General features: G+C 39.8%; 1 protein-coding gene across 1 annotated transcript in view; it reads right to left on the bottom strand.

The window, feature by feature from the left end:
• The window catches only part of LOC124556646 (guanine nucleotide-binding protein G(f) subunit alpha), a 70,319-nt gene extending 53,360 nt beyond the window's left edge, over window positions 1–16,959 (bottom strand). Inside the window, exons 1-2 of the mRNA XM_047130613.1 lie at window positions 16,834–16,959; window positions 7,677–7,802 (exon numbers count right to left, since the gene is read on the bottom strand). Coding sequence (XP_046986569.1) covers window positions 7,677–7,788 — 112 coding nt within the window. The 5' untranslated portion in view covers window positions 7,789–7,802; window positions 16,834–16,959. The remainder of the gene's footprint in view (window positions 1–7,676; window positions 7,803–16,833) is intronic.
• Window positions 16,960–17,273: the final 314 nt, after the last annotated feature.

The following is a 17,273-nucleotide window of genomic DNA, read 5'->3' as shown; positions in this document are numbered from 1 at the left end:
CGTAATGATTCCATCGTTGTTTGGGAACAGGAAATCCATGGTTAGCTGTAAATAGTCTCCAGGTAGCCGAACATAGCCATTTCTGGCCAATGATCCGTTCAGTTGGACCAGAGGACCCACTCCATTCCACGTAAACACAGCCCACAGCGTTTTGACGCCACCACCAGCTTGCAAAGTGCCTTGACAATTTGGGTCCATGGCTTCGTGGGGTCTGCGCCACACTCGAACTTTACCATCAACTCTTATCACCAGGCCACGGTTTTGCTGTCGTCTAGAGTCCAACCGATATCGTCACGAGCCTAGGGGGACACTGTAGGCGATGTACTGCTGCCAGCAAAGGTACTCGCGTCGGCCGTCTGCTGCCATGGTTCACGAACGCCAGATTTCGCCGCACTTCACTAACAGACGCATTCGTCTTACGTCCCACGGTCGGCCACTGCATTGTCCGTGGTGAGAGGTAATGCCTGAAATTTTGTATTCTCGGCACACTCTTGACACTGAGGATCTCGGGATACAGAATCCCCTAACGACTTCCGAAATGGAATGTCCTATGCGACTAGCCCCAACTACCATTCCGCGTTCAAAGTCTGTTAATTGCCATCGTGCAGCCATAGTCGCGTCGGAAACCTTTTCACATGAACCACGTGGCTACAAATGACAGTTCCGCCAGTTTACTGCCCTTTCATACCTTCTGTATGTTATACAACCACCATCTGTATGTGTGCATATCGCTGTCCCATTACTTTTGTCAGCTCACTGTATATCCTGAGTTGATTTGCCAGAAAAGGGCGTAACTAAACTAGTGGCAGCTGGGCGCACCAATGGAGTAGCCACACTGGATGATGCCCTATCTGTTTGTCTGTGCATCTCCGCCTTCAATTGAGCTACCTGATTTATTGATGACTGAATCGCCTCCTGTCCAGAAACAACCTGCGTCCCAGACTGTCATTGTGGAAACTTTATCCTCAGTCCATAACCAAGTACACCAAGAACAGGAGCAAAAAGAAAAATTAATGGCTTAAACACTTACAACCATAGGATACTGACTTACATCTTACAGCATATCATGAGTAACATCTGCTCTCTGTGAAGCTCTCCACCGATTCCGACACACACTTGGTGGATTGTGGTCTAGTAGGTTGTACTGACAGCAACGCACTGGCTGAAAATAGTGCTCCTTAATATTGCCAAGAAATTGCGACAAATCAGCCAGTTCCTCTGGCTTCATAAATGTTACTTTCAGATTACGATGGGAGTCCCACCTTGAATCTATTTCCCCCTAACACTAAAACAGGAGAAGGGAAACGAAACAGTTCGTCCACTCACCTCATTGTAACTCTCGGTGCTAACGGTTCGTAGTAACTGACAGAAAGTCATCGAGGAAAACACAAGTAATATCTCTCGTTCCCCAAGGATGTGTTATAGGTCCTCTGCTGTTCCTGATCAACATAAACGACTTAAGAGACAATCTGAGCATCCCCCTTAGGTAATTTGCAGTCGATGCTGTCATTTAACATCTTCTAAAGTCATCAGATGATCAAAACCAATTAAAAAATGATTCTGACAAAAATCTGTATATTGCGACAAGTGGCAACTGATCCTCAATAATGAAAAATGTGAAGTCTTTCGCATGAGTACTAACAGGAATCCGCTAAATTTCAGCTACAAGATAAATCACAAACGTCAAAAGGCTGTAAATTGAACTAATTAGCTATGGATTGCAATTACGAATACCTTATATTGAACGATCTCATAAATCATATGTTGGAGCAAACAAAGCAAAGACTGCTATTTATTGGAAGAACACTTTGAAAATGCGACAGGTCTACTTAAGAGACTGCTTACACTACGTTTGTCTGCCCTTTACAGGAGTATTATAGTGTGGTGTGGGATCAGCATCAGATAGGGTTGACGGAAGGCATCGAAGTTCAAAGAAAGAAGGGCAGCTCGTTTTGTATTGTCGCAAAATAGGGGAGAGAGTGCCACGGATATGATCTGCGACATGGGGTGGCAATCATTAAAACAAAGGCGTTTTTCGTTGCAGCAGGGTCTTCTCATGTTATTTCATCACCATCTTTCTCCTCAGGGTGTGAAAATATTTGCTTGTTGCTCACCTATATAGAGAGAAATGATCTTCATAATAACATAAAAGAAATCATAGCCCACATGGAAAGATTTAACCGTTCCTCTTTCCCACGCACTGTTAGAGAGTGGAATGATAGGGAAAAAGCTCGAAGGTGGTTCTATGAACCCTCTACTACACACTTAATATTGGATTGCAGATTAATCATGTAGATGTAGAACAGCTGTGTCAATAACGTGGTGCTGCGTCCAGCTGCAGACATACGTCTCAGTGACGGTTAATTCATCAGACAAAACAATGTAAAGGTTGTGGGTGGTTAACCGCTATGGTGGCAGTGTTGAATTGAGGCAGTGGGTTGGTTCAAATGGCTCTGAGCACTATGGGAATTATCATCTGTGGTCATCAGTCCCCTAGAACTTAGAACTACTTAAACCTAACTAACCTAAGGACATCACACACATCCATGCCCGAGGCAGGATTCGAACCCACGACCGTAGCGGTCACGCGGTTCCAGACTGAAGTTCCTAGAACCGCACGGCCACACTGGCCGGCGAGGCAGTGGGTTGACATCGGAATGGTGACTGGTAATTGTTAAAGAAACGCCATTGATAGTCATACATTTTATTAGCAAGCAACTACAATTCTTGTAGCGATGCTCTGCAGCAGCAACACCCCCCCCCCCCCCCCCCCCAGTGCGTGCTAGCAGCAGTGAGCACAGCGGCACTGATGCAACAGGTGGCCAGTGGCCGGGTTGACGTCAGTGATGGGGCAGGAATGCTGACATGCAGAGTCAGTAGTATGTAAGTACATTCTTAGCTTGGGCCTGCAATTTAGGGCAGGCACACACAGAGCGCAGATAGGTGCGAAGATCTGCTGTGATTCTTACAATGGAACAATGGAAAACAGGCATCAACTTAGGAGTGCAGTCGTACAGCACCTGTGTGGTGGGGTTGTGAATGGTGGCATGTGGAGTCCGTGGCACACGTGTACCACCTCAACAACACGATGAGCACGTACCGATAGACGAGGAGACCCACCGTGATTCTGGTAACAGTAGACCACCCACGGTAGTGGCGTCCCCCCCTCGTCCCCCTTGTGAGCGGAGGTGTACAGCATTGGTATGCTCACCCAGGCATAGGTTGTAAAGAAGCTCCCCCTCAGTGCAGAAGACTGGCTGTGGGTGGAGTCAGTCTAGAGGTGACCTATCAACTAGAAGGCGCTATGTCCACTGTGATGGGCTTGGAACAAGTACTCAGTGCATTGTTGGTGGGAATCAGGTCTTGTGGTGGATTCTGGCGGATCCATGTAGCTAAAGTGCCTGGTGTAGTTCTCCCTTTGTAAATAGTGGTGTCAGGCTGAGATCCCTTTGGCTAAAAATGATGGGTATTTATACAAGTTCAGTGTCTTCTTGCTTTGTCAAAGCACCACTTACAAACACATACACCAAAAAAAGCCTTTAGCTCAGGGTTGTAGTAACTGGCCTGCTAGTCCCACAATCTTGCTACCTTTCTGCTCTACCAACATTTTTGCATTGCTGGCCCCCAGCTGGTCTCTCCATGTGGAAATCGCCATGCCTACTCAGAATGCCCTCTTGTAACCACTGACACAACGCTCCTTTTTTATTCAGTAGGAACTAAAAATAGTGGCTGCTCTGCGTATCTAGAGAAGTCACTGTGTTCGATGCAGAATCTTGAGGGCACTGGAGCAGATGAAATTTGTTCAGACTGACAATTGCCTCTTCATCTCCGAAGCCCTGAGGGCCCTCCAATCTCTACAGCACTCGTACCCAGAAACTATAGTAATCCAGAATATGCAGGACACCCTTCTCCACCTACAAAAGCTCAAGAAGGCGTCCTTCTGAAAGATATCAGGTCACATGGCAATTCAGAGAAACAAGTTACCTAATGTGTCAGTGTGCCGCCCCCTTCCCCCTGCTATCTGCCGTCACCTTGCTGCTGAGGTACAGAGGGAAAGAAGAGGGGCTGAAAGTGATGGTCAAAAAACTGCTAATACTGAAGTCACAACACATCTATGGTGTACCTCCTTCCAGCAACAAAGATGAGATCCTACCCACTCGTCTTCTCATAGGTTGAGGAGGAGCTGTGTAACATGTGGGCACAATAGGCAAGGCAATGCCATTCAGGCATGCTGCATTGCATGACGTAGCGTTTTCGGAGGAGTCTTGCTTCAGCATGTCCTAACATCATGGCCCTTCAGTAACTGGATGTTACTATGATGGCCAGAATCTGACAGCTTTCACTGTTGAATGACATTGTGGACAAATGACAGGTGTGACTGTTTAGAGTGCCATTTGACAAACATGTGGATTTCTACACAGAGAGGGCAATCTGAACAGAACCCACTTCAGTCCTCATTTCCCACAGCCTTATTCTTGTTCAGAGTCATATTATCAGACCAAGTTACTGTCTTTGTGTTACTTTCAGCAACAAGAGTATACAATTGTATGGGTTCAACTGAAAATATCACCCTAATGCACTGCTGTGGATTCAAAATACAAGTATGGCACCATAGTTTGACATGACAGCTGGAGTGAGTCATTAGAGTTCATTCGACATTTTTTGGGGCTTGCAGACCTATACTGTGCAACTGTCGTTAATTGATTCTGTGTGAATCTTGCACACCTGGAGCACTAGCAAGTTCTGAAGTAATTTGTGCAAGAGTAGAGAACTTCTTTCTATTCAGCATTTGAATGAAGACTGTTGTGCCAACACATTTCCTATTACCTCCACAATGGACAAACACAGCTAGTCTTGTGATAAGAACAGCTTTGTTCTGTTGTGATACTACCCTTTTTCCAATCATATTATATTTGCAACTATGGTGAAAGACAGGGCTGTCTCAAGACCAACCAGTGGCCTTCCCACTATAATAATCACTGAGATCATGCCTTGAAGCCATCCCCCAACAAGTTTATTCTTTATAGGTGATCTCACCTCACTAAAAGTGATTATTCGCACATTTCATAATCCACAATGACTAAGGCCAACTTCAAGGTGAATTCAGGAGAATTTACTGGTAAGTTTTCACCACAAATGCTATTGTATGTAGCACAATGTTAGATTACTTGCGTGTATCTTCTGTCAAAAACTTTATTCAGATAAATTGCTGCAACAAATGGCAATTGTGGAAACCAGATATTTTCCTTGCATTTGGAGAGCACTGTACACCAGCTGCTACATCTTACCACAATCAACAACAGTTTTGCTTGAGTGATATCAAACGCATTTTCTTTACTCAGTTTTTTTAATAAAGTGAGCATAAAGAATATCTTAAATCTTACATTAAAAACCCACCAGAAAAACAGGTCTTCATTTCCAGTTGTACTACTCAGTACTCAGCAGTTGACTACCTAATTGTGCAGTTCAATTAGTAGTCACAAGTGCCATTGAAGATAATTTTAAACATGACTTACAGCAGCAACCATAAACAAACTTTCAATAAATGATGTGTACAGCCATTCGCTTGCAGAAAGTTTATTGTAATATGTCTTGACCAGTTTACAATCCCACTGGGGGCATCTCTTCAGAAGGAATAAAGTCACATTTTTTGTCAAAACTGTAAGCATATATTATGTCCACCTGCTTAGCTGGGTGGTAACGTGCTCAACTCCCATGCGAGCGAGCCCGGGTTCAATTCCCGGTCGGGTTGGAGATTTTCTCTGCTCGGGGACTGGGTGTTGTCCTCATCATCATTTCATCCTCATCACCAATGCGTAAGTTACCCAATGTGGCATCAACTGAAATAAGACTTGCACTTGGCAGCCGAACATCCCCGAATGGGGCCTCCCGGCCAACGATGCCGTACGCTCATTTCATTTCCAAATATTATGAGTGAAAATGCTCAAGTCAGATACCAGAAATCATAGATTAAGTCTGCCATGCAAAACAGCAAGAATTACTCCTCAAGTACAGCTTATTATAAGAACAGACATTCAGCGTCAAGTACAATGTCTGTTCTTATAACAAGCCGTACCTGTGTAATAATTCTTGCTGTTTTTCATGGAGGACTTCATCTATGACTGGGTGTTGTCCTCATCATCATTTCATCCTCATCACCAATTCGTAAGTTACCCAATGTGGCACCAACTGAAATAAGACTTGCACTTGGCAGCCGAACATCCCCGAATGGGGCCTCCCGGCCAACGATGCCGTACGCTCATTTCATTTCCAAATATTATGAGTGAAAATGCTCAAGTCAGATACCAGAAATCATAGATTAAGTCTGCCATGCAAAACAGCAAGAATTACTCCTCAAGTACAGCTTATTATAAGAACAGACATTCAGCGTCAAGTACAATGTCTGTTCTTATAACAAGCCATACCTGTGTAATAATTCTTGCTGTTTTTCATGGAGGACTTCATCTATGATTTCTGTTATTTGACTTGAGCATTTTAGCTCATATTTACACATATAGTTTTAATGTATTGTGACTTTATTCCTTCAGAAGAAGCTACCCCTAATGGTATTAAAACCTGGTCAAGGCTTATTACAAATAAACTTTATGCAACTGATTATCTGTATATATCATGTATTGAAAACGTCATTGAAGAGTAAATGTATGGATGTATCAGTTCAGATGTCAGATTTCTTTGAAAAAGACTCTGCATACCAATCTGTTATCAACTTTACAAAATATCCTACTGTTCACATGTTTCAGGACAAAATTTTCTCAGTATATAGTGTATTCCCCCGAAGAAATTATCCCATAAGACAGCAACAAATGAAAAGATTTCAGGTACCACATGTTAGATGTTTTTACTAAATGCTGATATACTGGCAGATATATGCAAGTATGAAGCAAGAAAAATTAGGTTCTTTACTCAGCATATCAGTGTGTTGCCTTTTTTAATTATTTTATGTAAAAGATGTCTCCAAAGACTGCTACACTCTAATAGAGGAATTAGTCATATTTTCTTTTAAAGAAATTACTCTAGAAACATGCTTAGATAAAATAAGTATACAGTCTACGGAAAGCAATAATGGTTTTGAATGAAAGCTCCATAAAAACACAGTTAAACACTTGTCACATCTGATATATTCATTCTTTCTTCCATAATATAAAGTCAAAGTCTCACCAGAAGAAACTTCTCATAACTGCATTGCTCATTTACTATAGGGAAGTGTATGTTCACAGCAAGAAACTCACTGTGTAGGGAACATTTTCTTGCTGTCTATAAATGGCTCTCTCAGGCAGTGACAGTTTTTCTATTACTGACATCTCACATGTACTAAAATAATCCTGTGTATGCTAAAGAAAGCATTTGTTTTACCAGAGGTATTTAATTATGGTGGAAACGAATTTGAGTGTTTGTACTAGATCCAATAAGCACCTACAAATAAAGTGCAGAACATAAGTCACATTAAATGTTACTTGAAGGTGAAACATCTCCAGTGACGGATCAAGAAAATGATGTGATTCTTTAACATCTCCTGGCATATTTGTTCACAGAAGAGTCAATTAATCTATCACTGGTACTCAGAGGCCAAAGCATTAGCATAAAGTGTTTTTCAACTAAGGTACACTTTGTTGTAATTATTAGTTGATTCTATCTGAAATAGTTTGGTCACTCACCAAGAAGTAATAACTTCACTATTTTTTCATACTTTCTGTGCCATATTTTCAGCTGCTTGTCCAGCTCATCACTGTGTTTTTTTGCTTCGTTAACTTTTTTCACACAGGCCATAGTGGTATATGTCCCTGTTGTCAAAAATAAAAATAAAAATAATTATACTTGTAAGTAGCATAGCTTGAATAATTATATTCAGGTTTCTGATGACAGTACCAGTTCCAAATATAAGAAACCAATCACCCAGAAGTGAAAAAAATCCAAGGAATCTTCCAGAATTTAATGTGTTTAATGTGATTTTGATTTTTTATTTAGTTCTGTTGGATTATTCAGTATAAGTAACTGGAAGAACACAGTTGCTTATAATGGTAAGCAAAATGCCTAATACAGAAGATGCTGGTGGTGAACCAATACATATTGTGGTGTTTTATTGTATTCTTTCTGTTTCTTTATCTATCTGCAGGCAACAAATGTTGTATGGGTGTTGAACAAATATACATATAAATTTTATGTCAATTCATTACAAGGTTAATGCGACATACAAATACACTCCTGGAAATTGAAATAAGAACACCGTGAATTCATTGTCCCAGGAAGGGGAAACTTTATTGACACATTCCTGGGGTCAGATACATCACATGATCACACTGATAGAACCACAGGCACATAGACACAGGCAACAGAGCATGCACAATGTCGACACTAGTACAGTGTATATCCACCTTTCGCAGCAATGCAGGCTGCTATTCTCCCATGGAGACGATCGTAGAGATGCTGGATGTAGTCCTGTGGAACGGCTTGCCATGCCATTTCCACCTGGCGCCTCAGTTGGACCAGCGTTCGTGCTGGACGTGCAGACCGCGTGAGACGACGCTTCATCCAGTCCCAAACATGCTCAATGGGGAACAGATCTGGAGATCTTGCTGGCCAGGGTAGTTGACTTACACCTTCTAGAGCACGTTGGGTGGCACGGGATACATGCGGACGTGCATTGTCCTGTTGGAACAGCAAGTTCCCTTGCCGGTCTAGGAATGGTAGAACGATGGGTTCGATGACGGTTTGGATGTACCGTGCACTATTCAGTGTCCCCTCGACGATCACCAGTGGTGTACGGCCAGTGTAGGAGATCGCTCCCCACACCATGATGCCGGGTGTTGGCCCTGTGTGCCTCGGTCGTATGCAGTCCTGACTGTGGCGCTCACCTGCACGGCGCCAAACACGCATACGACCATCATTGGCACCAAGGCAGAAGCGACTCTCATTGCTGAAGACGACACGTCTCCATTCGTCCCTCCATTCACGCCTGTCGCGACACCACTGGAGGCGGGCTGCACGATGTTGGGGCGTGAGCGGAAGACGGCCTAACGGTGTGCGGGACCGTAGCCCAGCTTCATGGAGACGGTTGCGAATGGTCCTCGCCGATACCCCAGGAGCAACAGTGTCCCTAATTTGCTGGGAAGTGGCGGTGCAGTCCCCTACGGCACTGCGTAGGATCCTACGGTCTTGGCGTGCATCCGTGCGTCGCTGCGGTCCGGTCCCAGGTCGACGGGCACGTGCACCTTCCGCCGACCACTGGCGACAACATCGATGTACTGTGGAGACCTCACGCCCCACGTGTTGAGCAATTCGGTGGTACGTCCACCCGGCCTCCCGCATGCCCACTATACGCCCTCGCTCAAAGTCCGTCAACTGCACGTACGGTTCACGTCCACGCTGTCGCGGCATGCTACCAGTGTTAAAGACTGCGATGGAGCTCCGTATGCCACGGCAAACTGGCTGACACTGACGGCGGCGGTGCACAAATGCTGCGCAGCTAGCGCCATTCGACGGCCAACACCGCGGTTCCTGGTGTGTCCGCTGTGCCGTGCATGTGATCATTGCTTGTACAGCCCTCTCGCAGTGTCCGGAGCAAGTATGGTGGGTCTGACACACCGGTGTCAATGTGTTCTTTTTTCCATTTCCAGGAGTGTATATACTTAACATAATAGATTCATAGTCTGTTCATCGTAAGTCTTGCCCTCCTTAAGCATCAAATCCTTTTATATACAACAATGATAATCTAAAAGTTTTACATCACTAACAGTTGTCCATTAGGTATGTAAAGATGACCGAAAATTTAAGGGCCAAAGGACAGCCTTTTCAATTTTGGCTCTACATAAACATATCTACAAAATATTATTGGCCAACATAGTCACTTACACAGTAAAATCATTGCTCAAATGGAACTGTTTTAAGTTCTGCTTCAAATTTCTTTTCATATTCAAATTTTCTGTGCATACTGGCAGTCTGTTGTAAAGTTTAACATCAATATGGCTCATGTGCCTTTTTGTGTAAGTTCTTTTTGTTCACTGTATATGAAGTGCTGTGCTGTATTGGGTATCTGTATTGGGTATTGTAACAATTGTATTTTTAATTGGAATGTTATCCTTTACGGCTATGAAACCTGGACACTGTTGAGCACAGATTGAGCTTCTAAGTGATAGAATTGTAGTTTCAGATGTGGCTAATGAGGATAAGCTGGAAAGAAAGAAAATCTAATGTTGTGAAATAAATCAGTGTGCCAAGAGACCTCATAGCTATTGAAAAACATAGAATATTTTTTGGTTGGTTGTTTAGACATGATAACTACATCTGAATGAAAAATTCTGGGAAAGAAAAGAATCAGGAGGCTAAGAAAGAAAGTATCGTAGTAGAAGAGCTATTGAAGGTGCTAAAATCTGAAAATAATCAAGAAATGAAGTGGACATCACAAAATAGAGATGAGTTGTGGCAGCAATAAGACATAGCATTTCAAAGTCGATGATGATGAAATTTATTGCTAAAGAACATTTTGTTTCATAACACAATCCATTAAGATATCCTACTTCTCCATTGGTCTTAGTAAATCTTTATCTAAAGGAGTATTCTTTAAATGTTGTTCTCATATTAGATGCACTATCGACTGTTTAGTGGAGTTTGCTTTAACCTTGTGATAGAGCAGTTAAGATATTTTTCAGTAGGTTTAAGCCTTAAGTGTACCTTTTTATTTTTACTGTAAGAGTGAAATAGTGTGTTTATTTCCAGTCTCAAATTAGTGTTAACTAATAATTTTACTGCTTAACATGAAAATTTTGGGATGAATCTATAAATTAATATCTGCAAGAGTCAGACCATCTTTTCCTCATCATTATATTTGTTGAGATAAGAATCTTTTCATATCATGGCTGTCAGGATGTCTTAAGGATTTTACTCAACATAGCATGTACTATTCTATGAATTCATGGCATATGGCTGATGCATTATGTTTCATTGCTCATTGTAAAAGCTGATTTGTTATTAATGTTTATAATATTGCACAGTAAATGGCCTACATTTGTTGGACAAAAAATTATCCACATGATACACAGGGGTAATACTAGTTGCAAGAACCTGTTTGGAATAAGCTACAACAGTGACCACAAATTTCAGAAGTGTACCCTAATACAGATGATGTCAGCAGAGTTAGGATAGTGTAGTGCCATTTATTTTCACTACATATACCTTGGAGTGGAAGGGTAAAGTGACACAGGAGCAAAAGAGGATTACAGAATTCAAGTGTATTAGTCTGTGAGAGATCTGGTAGTTTTTGTAATAGTGTCAGCTCCTTCTCTGCTACTGGTTTATCAGCAGTGGTAGATACATAATAGGCATCAGATATATAGTGGAGAGATGCTAATGACAGACTAATACCACCTTCTTGTATCTCACCTCATTGCAGGAAATTGTTTTGATATGGAGAAGCAAATCAACTTTGAACATTCCTGTGTTCTTCTAAAGAAGAACTTTGTCCAAAAGCTGCAAATATTTGCAGTGTTACTTTTTCATTGTGTAACTGAATGTGTACTTTATGCAGCAAGTATCAATCTATCCTTCCTATATTGTTGAACACTCTTACTCATTTTGAAATGATTGCTCCAGAGAGAATTGCACTTCATGGTTATTTCAAATAGATCTGCAGATAAGAGAACCCAGGCCATTCCTACCTATGATATTTATTTGTTACAGTGGATTGGAGAGACATTAGTATTGGTCAGTGGTGGATATTGAATGTGCTGTCTGGTTAAACAAATCATATTTCTGCCTGAATGTGGATGAATCACAGTACTTCAGACCTCAGAAGTCCCAGTGGTACTAACTGACCACCGTGTCATGCTTAACAGATAGGCTTCACTGGATGCGGATATGGAGAAGGAAGTGATCAGCACACTGCTCTCCCAGCCATTGTCAATTTTCGTGACTGGAGCTGCTCCTTATCAGTTAAGTAGCTCCTCAAATAGCCTCACAAGGGCTGAGTGCCCCTCACGTGCCAAAAGTGCTTGTCAGATTCAGAACCCAGATAGTCACCCAACTTACAGCCCGACAGTGCATAACTTCGATGATCTGACAGGAACCAGTGTTACCACTGTGGCAGGGCCTCTGGAAAGTGAATCATGGTACTATTCTTCCTGCATATCTCAGGATACTTTACAATATGGCTGTATACAAGAGGTTTAACATATAGATAGATTCCTCCTTTTGTTAAAATGAGAAATGAAAATTGCATCACACTGAATTTTCCTGCAATTATTACAAGAACCCCTACCAGCCTTGCCTTGCAAGAGGATTATTTTGATGTCCACCAAGCTAAAACTGTAACGTCTTGAGACGAGGAGCATTCTGAACCAAACAAACACCCGGACTGACCCACAACAGCTTTGCATATAAATTATAACTGAAAATACCATAGAACTGATTTTTTTGACATGCAAAATTTTATGTGAAATGTCCACATATTTTAACTGATTTTTACAAATTGTTGTGCCAGCTACCACAAAAAATGACATTTTCTCTCTATTTAGATTTAAAATGATAACATTTTTTGTCAGTTGATATGTTGTAATATTTGTTGATATAGCTTCTCTTGTCTTTACCCTTTCCAAAGACAGCACATAATATTATCCATATCTCTCTGACAGTATGTTCTGCTTAATTTCATAATATCCAGGGTACTCTGTAAGGAGCAATACAAACATTATGTCATATGGATGACACCAACATCAACACTCATCTTCCACTTTAGGTTTTGTTTTCACTGCTGCTGCTGAGCATTCCATACCAGTATGAGTGTTAACCCACATGTCATGCTTCAACCAAAAATCACTATAAGTTTGCTTGAAATACAAAATAGAGTCTGTTTTTTGTATTTTCCTGCACAAACCTGGCAAGCGAATGTCACTTCACTATGGTTCAGGAAATAGTCAATTAGTCATATATATTATGAAGAAATGGTCCAGTAGTTCTTACATTACTAGCTGAGACAAAATTCTGTATGTGGCTCCAGAAGATTCTATTAGGAGGGTCTGTGTTTCTTTCTAACTACTTAAAGTTTGTGCTGTCTCTAGAATGTTTTATACATCTTAATTTTTTCACCTGTTTGAGCAACAAGCCATGCAATATATACACTTGCTGACTTGGGCATAATTGTGAGTGAAAAAAAGAAGTAACAAATGAGTGGAAATAAACCTGCATGTTGACATTCAACAAAAATATGTAACAACTGACTGCTAATTCTGTGGAATAGACTGTATGCATCAAGTGACTGATTATTATTAATCTTATGATTTTCACTTCAACTGTCAAAGTTGTAACAAATATACTGTTAACACATTGTTTACGTTTTCCTTACTACATCCCATTCATCAGACTGAAATTTCTTTTTCATTTTTCTTCTTGTGAAGTTTGCTCCATTATCAGTCATGATATAAGTTTGTATGGTCAGTATTGAAGGCAGAAGAGTAACATCTGCTTTTGAAGTTTGTAAAATATGAGCATGGCTGCTTGACATATAAATTCATCTGTGTCTGTTGCATTAACTCCTTACAATTAACATAACATTTATTGTACTGATTGTGTTCATAAAATACATACTTCAGGCAGAGTTGAGGAATCTGGCAGATTGTATGGAATACACAGTTGAAAATCATTTATAACTACTCAGATGCCTGATGAGTAAAATACAACAAGCATCACAGCTATTTGATCTTTCATCTTTCAGATAGAGGAACTCCTCTTTCCAAAATTTATTCACTGTACTGAGATGAACATCACTGTCAGCTTTTTCGTATTATACTTCAATTCATAATTACACTGCTAAAGCAGAAACTGTATTCCAACTAAATATTTTTACAGCTTTGCTTATTTTTCTGAGTAAAATGTGTTCTCCTGCAGCATAGAGTTATATTTCTGTTGTGGTAAGCAGAGAAGTATAGTGATGATGATAGGCTTTTGGATTTTAGACATCCAGTTATTAGAAGCTATGTAATACATGTTCAGTAATCAAATTTCAAATGAAATAACTCATTTTCTTTTCAAAATATTGGAATATCTGTTGCAAAGTTCATGTTTGGATGTGTGTGAAATCAGGTTAGTAGATGCATTATTGATAATATTAAAACAATATGAAAATGATCTTTCCCCATAAAATACGTGTATAGCATTTGCAGTCCTGGAAATTCTCAGGAGGAGACCTCAAAAAATTATTCATTTTCTAAATAGGTTCTCTAGAAATTTCTGCTTTAGAGTGCTAATGACATCTATCATTGCCATAGTCTGTATGGTGGCCTTAACATTTTAAACATTTTGCTATTATATAATTTACTGAGACAGATGACCTGTTACATGTTTTCCACCAAAATGTTTACTTACCGAATGAAACTAAAAATTTTAGGTCTTATAAAAATAGACTTGTATACAAGCGCTTCATAATTTCCCACAAGAAAGCAAACAGAAACTGAAATTATTTTTATGGTTATTCACAGCTCTGACAAAAGTGATGGGAATGACACAGATATTTTTTTTTTTTTTTTTTTTTCAGTTTTGGTGAGCAAACGTTTTACAGAGACATTCCTTGTGAAATGATGAAAAGTATTCAATGTTAAATTTTTCCACAATATTCTAATGTTGATAGTTAATATATCTCAAACAGCTCATCACATTCACTTACAAATCTGACACAATTTCATCAAGTTGAATAAATGAGTCAGATAATCAATATTAAATGTTGAAAGATAAAAATTTATTGGTATTCTTGTGTAGTATATGGAATCAACAAAGTTAGGTAAAAATGGAAATGGAAATGTCGTGTGGCTAGGGCCTCCCATCAGGTAGACCGTTCGCCTGGTGCATGTCTTTCGATTTGACGCCACTTCGGCGACCTGCACGTCAATGGGGATGATATGATGATGATTAGGATAACACAACACCCAGTCCCTGAACGGAGAAAATTTCCGACCCAGCCGGGAATCGAACCCGGGCCCTTAGGATTGACAGTCTGTCATGCTGACTACTCAGCTACCAGGGCGGACAGTTAGGTAAAGTATAGTATTAAATACATAACAGATTAGAGGCTGTAATTATTTTGTGCAGAATAAATTATTGGTGCAAGAATTTAAGTTACTTATACTAACATTATACCTATTGGCTTTCTTCTGTAAGAGGTACACTTCTTTTACCCTGGCAGAATTTCCTCTAAGGAATATTCCATAATGTATGCGTACATGGAAAAAGACATAGTATACCTTAATAATGGCTCTTTACTCACGCAGTTCTTCAGTTTACTTAGGCAATATAAAATTCCTGCCAATTTACCACAGAGTCTTTCTGTATGAGTATTACAGCATTCTATTGAAGTAGTTGCCTGTTTTCCATCTAACATTTATTAAGCTACCTCAGTTACTTTAAAAAGTTTAAACAGTGTAAAAAGTTAAGATTGTGGTTTTAATTCCCCAGATGTTCTGAATAGTCACCCCCCACTTGAGTGCAGTGCACAGAATGTTCATACAACCATGTGAAATGGTCATAAAAGTTACGATTTGCATACAAGCACTTTGAGAAAAAGCAGTCACCGGATCCACTTAAACACTTTGAGATGTCTTGACCACAATTTTATTCTTCCAATATGACTTACATATTTTGACTTTGATTGTTATCAAAAGCTATAAAAAGTCCTTCTTGGGCATATTTTAAAATCATGCATCACACTGGCGGGGTGTCAGTTGTGTCGTTAAAAGATTGACTCCTCATGTGAATTTTTGCACTTTCTCATTTGTGATAGGTTTCTATTTATAACACCTAGTCTCAGACTAATCATCTTGCCACGTTGGAAACACATGTTCCCTTCCAATTATCAAAGTTAAGCAATGTTGGGCCTGGTTAGTAGTTGGATGGATGTCAAGTGCAGTTGACTCAGGAAATGAAAGTTGCTCAGGTGGCATCCAAATGATTTTCTCCAGGCCAGTGACCATATAGTATTATTATTACAAGGTCTCATCACTCAAGATGATTTTTTTTTTCAGAAAATAATTATCCATTTTCTGCATTTCAATCAAGTTACTGCAGGCATCCACAGTTTTTGTTTATGTTTTGGAATCAAAATGTACAGGATAAACTTTTCATACACTTTTCTCTTCTTCAAAACAGTCTTGAGAGTATTTTGAACACTTGATTTTGACATTTTGCTCCATTGCAGTTTGTGACACAAAAACGTTTGCACACTACCACTACATGTCCACTACTTAAAACTGCCTGCTCACAACTGACTGGTCAAATGCACAGCCATTGTTTGCAGTTGTTAGTATAAGTTGCCACCATAGTTATGGCACTGACACTGCTTATACGCAAGGAATAAAATCAAACTTAGGACTATTTTGATGGATGGTTACTTATGTAGTAATATTTATATATGTAAATCATTTGTACAATGACATATATACTGATTGTGTCTTATACCCTACCATGGTTATTTACATGCAAATAAATCAATTTGAATTTGAGCAGTTTGCTATAAAAAGCATGCAAGAAATTCTGATCCCTGACACTTTTATCCCTAGCTACTTTGATTTTTATAAAGCAAGATGCAAAAATCTGTTCTAATATAATCAGTAACATTTAGCTCTATATATCTGTATTAGTTTGTGACATATTTATGCATTCAGTAAGGTGGTAATCTTTTTTTAAAAAGATACTACTCCATCATTCATCTCATCATGTTAGAATTTGCAGTGTCATGGATTAATGTAGATAAATGTGATCAGTTGGTTAAAGATACGAACATAAATATTATAAAAAAAGCTCTACCAAAAATTAATGCCACATAATTTTACTTACTGGATTCATTTAGTGCATTTACATTGACAAACTATGGACAAAATTAGAGCCAAAATATCAATCACTTTCATAAATCAGTACCAATTTTCACAACACACAGCACATACAACTCTGAAATTAGTGAAACAGTTGGAGCAATCACTCACACACTTCTTTCTTATCTGCAGTGTTGCTCCTTAGATGAAATAAGATGACAGTAGAATAAAAGATAAGATATGTTTCTCTAAAGATATAAGCCTCAAGTCCATACAAAGATAACAGCCATTTGCCAATAATGAGTCATGAGAAGAGAAGTGTATTCCATTAAGTCATAGTTACTGAAAATAACTATAGTAGTAAATTAAATATCAGGTGAAAAACAACCATGCAAGAAGAAAATAAGTTAAGGTGCTGTGTAACTGAATGTTATCAGCACTTTCATAATGGTTCTGTATGGACTT

The sequence above is a fragment of the Schistocerca americana genome, chromosome X (genome assembly GCF_021461395.2).
Source record: "Schistocerca americana isolate TAMUIC-IGC-003095 chromosome X, iqSchAmer2.1, whole genome shotgun sequence".
Lineage (NCBI taxonomy): Eukaryota > Metazoa > Arthropoda > Insecta > Orthoptera > Acrididae > Schistocerca > Schistocerca americana.
Note: the sequence above shows the minus strand (reverse complement) of the source record. Positions and strands in the feature narration are given on the sequence as shown.